This window comes from Centruroides sculpturatus, unplaced genomic scaffold, assembly GCF_000671375.1.
Source record: "Centruroides sculpturatus isolate CEXI.00-Female unplaced genomic scaffold, Cexi_2.0 scaffold186, whole genome shotgun sequence".
NCBI classification, from domain to species: Eukaryota; Metazoa; Arthropoda; class Arachnida; order Scorpiones; family Buthidae; genus Centruroides; species Centruroides sculpturatus.
The window spans coordinates 290,606-296,677 of record NW_019384354.1 but is presented as its reverse complement, the minus strand read 5'-3'; the positions used below and the strand labels follow the sequence as shown (position 1 = coordinate 296,677).

At 28.7% G+C, this 6,072-nt stretch overlaps 1 protein-coding gene across 1 annotated transcript in view; it reads right to left on the bottom strand.

Moving 5' to 3' along the window:
• Positions 1-6,072, bottom strand: part of LOC111639331 (general transcription factor 3C polypeptide 3-like) — a 68,713-nt gene that overhangs the window by 17,864 nt on the left and 44,777 nt on the right. Inside the window, 4 exon segments of the mRNA XM_023385191.1 lie at positions 2,529-2,560; positions 2,671-2,851; positions 2,920-3,066; positions 4,069-4,156. Coding sequence (XP_023240959.1) covers positions 2,529-2,560; positions 2,671-2,851; positions 2,920-3,066; positions 4,069-4,156 — 448 coding nt within the window.

Here is a 6,072-nt window from a genome sequence, read left to right as displayed (position 1 = left end):
AAAAAATATGTAAAACCTATGCAGATTCCAAAAACAATTAATTATAAATCAATTATACCGATTAATATGAAATATAATATATTTAAAATGTATATCAATAAAATAAGACAACGAACAACTGAAATAGAAACACAGGAAAAAGAAGTAAATGATATTATCAAAATGTTTATCTTAAATGATTATCCGAAAACATTGTTAATTAAATGGGTTAAAAATATAGAAAACAATAAGCAACCGAAAAAATTAATAGATAAAGAGAAAAAATTTGTAAAAATAAGATATATCCCAAAAGTATATGAAAGAGTCAAAAAATTATTAGATAAGAAAATTAATATAATACCAGAAAAAGTCAATACAACGAAGAAATATCTATGTTATAAACACGAGGGAAAAAATGATATAATGGAAGAAAAAGGTGTAGTGTATTCGTTTAATTGCAATTGTAATCCAGAAAAAACATATATTGGAGAGACAAAAAGAAAATTAAAGATAAGATTAAAAGAACATATCAGAGCAATACGTGGAAATCATGCAAATTCAGCCGTAGCAGAACACTGCAATTCAACAGGATGTGAAATAATATTAAAATCTGTTAAAATAAGAAAAAAAGAAGAAAATAATTATAAACGACAGTTGTACGAACATATTAATATAATCAAAAATATAAATAAATATAATCAATGTTCTTCACTTTCACTAAGTGAAAGTGAAGAACAACGAAAAGAAATGTAAGTTTGAATTAGTATTAAAAGTATAAATTTGTTAAAATTAATATAGAATGACAGTATTTAATGTAATAATTATCGGTTTTATACAGGAATAATTTAAAATTAATATTAATCGTAATTGGAATAAATTATTGGAGAATAAATGGAATAGAAAGAAACAACAACAAAATAGTATGGATTTATAATTTATTATTGTCAATTTTAGAATTTTAAAAATTATTGTCGGGATACTAAGTTTGTTTATTGTTTAAATTTTAGAAATTGTTTGTTAAATACCTGCTGAGGAGGGACATACAAGTCCGAAACACAAATTGTATGTGTCCAGGTAATCATAAATAAACCAATTTTAATCTGTGTGACTGTGTTGCTATAATTCTATACACCAGTATAATAAGTCCTATTAATAGAAATACATGGTTATGGTGATTGAAAGAACAATTTGATTAAATTAGGACATTGATGCAGATTAATTGACTGTATACAGAAATCATTTAAGTCATTTGCTCAACATATGTTGTAGTATGAAGAAGAGGAACCAAGACATTAAGATGTTGCTATGTAATGTATTGCAGAATTGTGCCTCACCAAGTTGTTAGTCATATCCAAAAGGCAGTGGCTGGTAAACAACTGTTGTAAAGCATGGATTCCAGCAAAATGGAAGGAGAATTTCCAGGTTTTTCAAGAAACATTCCATTTTCTGTGTGCAATCCTTAAGGAAATGCAGTGCCTAGATACAAACTACAGGAAATGCATTCTACTGGATAAGAGAACTTCAACAGCTCTATACACACTGTCTTCCACAGCGAAATTTTGGAGTATTGTAAACTTATTTGGAGTAGGCAAGACATCAGTTTTCGAAACATTGCATGAGTTTTGCAGCCTGCTGATCGAAAAACTAGACTCAAAACTAATGTTTCCTGGAACGACAAAAGAGTTGTTAAAAAAAAAAAAGCTGAAGAATTTGAGAATTTATGGCAATTTCTGCAGTGTATTGGGGCAATTGATGGGACTCATATTAAAGTCAGTCCACCAAAGGAACATGCAGTTGATTACTATAACTACAAAAACTTTTATAGTGTTGTACTGCTGGCAATATGTGATGCAAAATACAAGTTCACCTATGTCAATGTTGGTGCACCTGGGAGGAATGACTCCCACGTGTTTCAAAACAGTGGAATCTATCAAATGTGTTCACTTTGTATAGTGAACTAAGGAAAAGATATAATGGGGTTAATGTACCTCAACTTTTATTAGAGTACAGTTGACCCCTCTATAACGCAGGTTCATATAATGTGGATTTGTATATTGCGGCAAAAAAATTGCGACTGTATTCGTATAAAGACGCTAAAAGAGACTCGTAAAATGCGGTAAAACGTCATCACCGACTCGTGTTGTGACAGGATTGGTCGAATCTGGACGAATAGTGGACAAGCAGCCGAACTACTTACACACTACGGAGAGTTTAGGTGGGTAAGTTGAGTTTACTATCATCTGTACTGTATATAAATTAGGTACTGTAAGTCTAATACAGTACTGCAATTTTATACATTTCTTGTGAAAAANCAATAAATAAATAAATAAATATACTAGTAAGTTAATTTATAAAACTAATACAACCTAAACAGAACTAAATGTAATATGTCCTCATAAATTAATGCATTCTTGGAAAATAGATTAATTCCAGGAATGCTATTTTCCAACAAATAAATAAATAATCATATTAATCTTCAGCAATTAATACTGTACTTTCAGGTTTTAATTAAGATTGATAGATTAAGAACTTTTAAAATAAATACTTACAATTGCAACATCTTTCTGACCTTCTTCATAACCTAAAATTAAAAATAAATATTATCTGAATATTGACATTAAAAATAATTCCTTTCTCATTAATCATGTTTTTGTTAAATATAAATTTAAAGTATACAAAAATACAACTTGCATTGTTTTAATGCAGTAATAGCTTCTTGTGTTTTACCAGATTGTTTTAATAGATTTGAAAGTGAAAACCTAGCACCTATATGACAAGGTGCCATTTCTACTACTTTTTTGTAGACTTCAGTTGCTTTTTCTTTTTCATTAACAGCATTAAGACACTCTCCATATCTAAGCCAGACAGCTGCCTGAAAATGGAAATATTTAAGATAAGAATAGGAAATTTTTAAGATACTCGTTTTCATTCTTTACTTACCATGTTATAATTTTCAGAATTAACAAGAAGAGATAATATTGGAATGGCATGAGCATATTCTTTGGCTTGCATGTATGCTTCTGCAATATCTAAATAAAGATCACCTACTTCTTCTGGATTTTCTTGTTTTAATGGCTCTGTTAATGCCTAATTTATTTAATATACAAAGATAACTAATATTTACTAATGCCACTTATATTTAATCATAAAATAAATAGAAAATATAAATACTAAAATATATATATATTATTTGGCCCAAACTAATTTTTCTATTTTTATTATGATATATGTACATGATAAAAATAAATAAATTATTTATATCTGTAATTAATGCAATGAAATAACTAACATTTTTAGATATATCATCTATTTGTATCAGTCTACTTAGTCAAGGAGATACAGTATCAGATTATTAATAGACTTGTATCAGTCTATTAATAAATTTCCATATACAGTACAATATAAAATGGTTTATGATTAACTTAAGAAAATCAAAAAAATTATACAAAAATGAATATGATAAAAAAAATTTTATTTATAGAATTTCAAAGATTTATTTCTAATTATTATATATATAATTAGAAATAAGGAAATTATGCTATTTGATTTAGTTTTACAAAGTAAACTTATTTAGTAAGAAAAATTATAGAAAGCATCAAGAAAATCTTTTTTTGTGCTCATCATGCATTCAAAGATCCTGAGAAAAAAAGGTTTATAATGTATGACAGCACCTGACATATTTAGGTCAAATCATTATTAATGCTTTTTAAAATCCAATCCAGATTTGAACCCAGATTCTACAATAGTAATAAACTGAAGTCTTTGCTGTTTGGACATCTAGCCATTCATGTGTTAGAAATATTTAACATATTATCTTTTTTCTTTTAATTCTTTCAATTCAATAAAATCAGTTCAAAAAAACTTTTTATTTCCTATGTTCAAATCAAATTTCAATGATATTTCATCTTATATCATCTCTCAGATTTAAATTATTCAGATGAATTAAATGATAAAAATTATAGCTATTAATAAAAAAATTAATAGGTTTTTCAAATTAAGTTATTTCTTCCATTGATGTTTATGAAACTAGATGATCAGATCATATTTTTTAAAATAAATTAAATTTAAATATCTATTTTTTGAACTTACTGGAACTAGATGCAATCCTTTACTATGTATCAAACAAACTACCAACTTAATTTGAAGGTCAATTGGCAAAACATCTGGAACATTACAGCTGTGAAATGAAAAAACAAAACAATGATAAAACACATCAAAAAACTTAATGATTATATAAAGGGTGTTCAATAAATAACCAGCCAAATGCAACAGCATGAAATAGAAAATTTATTTCATCAATAATTGCCCTGATTATTAAGGGACTTATCCCATTGTGACACCAGCCTAGTTATGCCCGTTTGAAGAATGTAGCAGGACACTGGTGGAGCCAATGTCAGACAGCATCTTATACTTCAGTGTCTGAAGAAAATCATTGCCTTTAAGTGCCCTTTTGAGTTTCAACACTGTGCACAGTATCAACACTCAAGTGTATTGCAGCTGCAATATGCAATTATTCATTTGTTCACTAGCACCAAGTCTTCCACCATTTGTGCATTTGTGGTGTGGCTGCATTCTGCGGATGTCCCAATCATTGGTCATCCTTCATACTTGAAAATCCTGAAATTTTTTGGCCCACACCTTCACCTGGGCAAGGCTTAGGGTTTATGGACATACCGTGTTTCCCCGAAAATAAGACAGTTTCTTATATTAATTTTTGCTCTAAAAAATGCACTAGGTCTTATTTTCTGCGGATGTCTTATTTTCGGGGAAACACGGTACACCTGATGCATTCACAGATGAATTGCAATGGGTCTGTGACCTTCCATAACAAGGAGCCTGATTACTCCACGCTGTTCAACTTTAGAGACTTCCATTGTCCAACAAAATCACTCAAACAAATGACTGACGCTACAGATGTTTGTATTATATGGTGGTGTCACTTTGGTGCACTGCACATTCTCATGCAAATTTTCTGCTTAGCGCTGTGCTCCTGGACTAGTTATTGAACACCCCTTATAATAATAGTAACATGACATAACAAAATAATGCACAATTATGAATAACATTTTTAACATTTGATTAAATTATAACATTTTTAATACTCCTTTAATGTAGTTGAAGAACTCTTTAAATCAGTTTTCAAATTTATTATAGCATTCATATTCTATTAAGTTGATAACGGAAGGAACAGGAGAGCATACAACAAATTCAAATCAAGTCAAAAACATTTATTTACATTATATTGATAAGCGCAGTTACAAGGGAAGAACTAAAATCGAAAAGATTAACATATAAATTATTACATAAACATATATTTTGAATACATCATGAATTAAATAATATTAAATTTAACTACATATGATGTTTCTTACATATCTGGAAAAGTTATCCAGTCTTAGAATAAAAATAAAGCTTGCTTGGAAAATGAATTGATATAATTCTTCCTTTAACTCTTTAAACACAATGTCAGCTAATTGAAAAGTTGTTAGACTAGTTTTTCTATACAAGTTTCTCTTGTAGCCTGATGGGTAAAAACAATTTAGTCATTAACAACAGAGATGGAGTGAGTTTTCAGAGATTAAAGCATTATACTGTGTTTGCACACAATCCACAACTCACTTCAATCTTGAGTTACCCACAATCTGGATTGTAACTGTTGGCAGTCAAACGTCAAGCTGTTCACACAGACAATCCGCTTGAGAAGAACTGACTATTGCACACAATGATAAAATTGACATAACTACGCGATAAATCATAAACGGTGCTGCCATTTCTAGAGTAATGGTCAATCAAGTGAATGGCTTAATTAATTAATTTTTTTATCTTCAGCTAAAAGATACACAATACATGTTGAAAGTGAATTAATTAAAATTAAGTATTAAGTTTAAATAATTGCATTCATCAGACTTATGAATATATTTTATGATTATTTAAAGACCAGGTGAGATTTCTCTTGTTTGTCAAATTGGGATTACCAAACTAAAACATCAATTATCTCCTTATCAGATGTGAATTAATACCTCTGATAAAACCTAAAAATCCTAAGACATCTTTAGTTATTAAGATTTTTTAAAAACAATGAATTAAGAATTG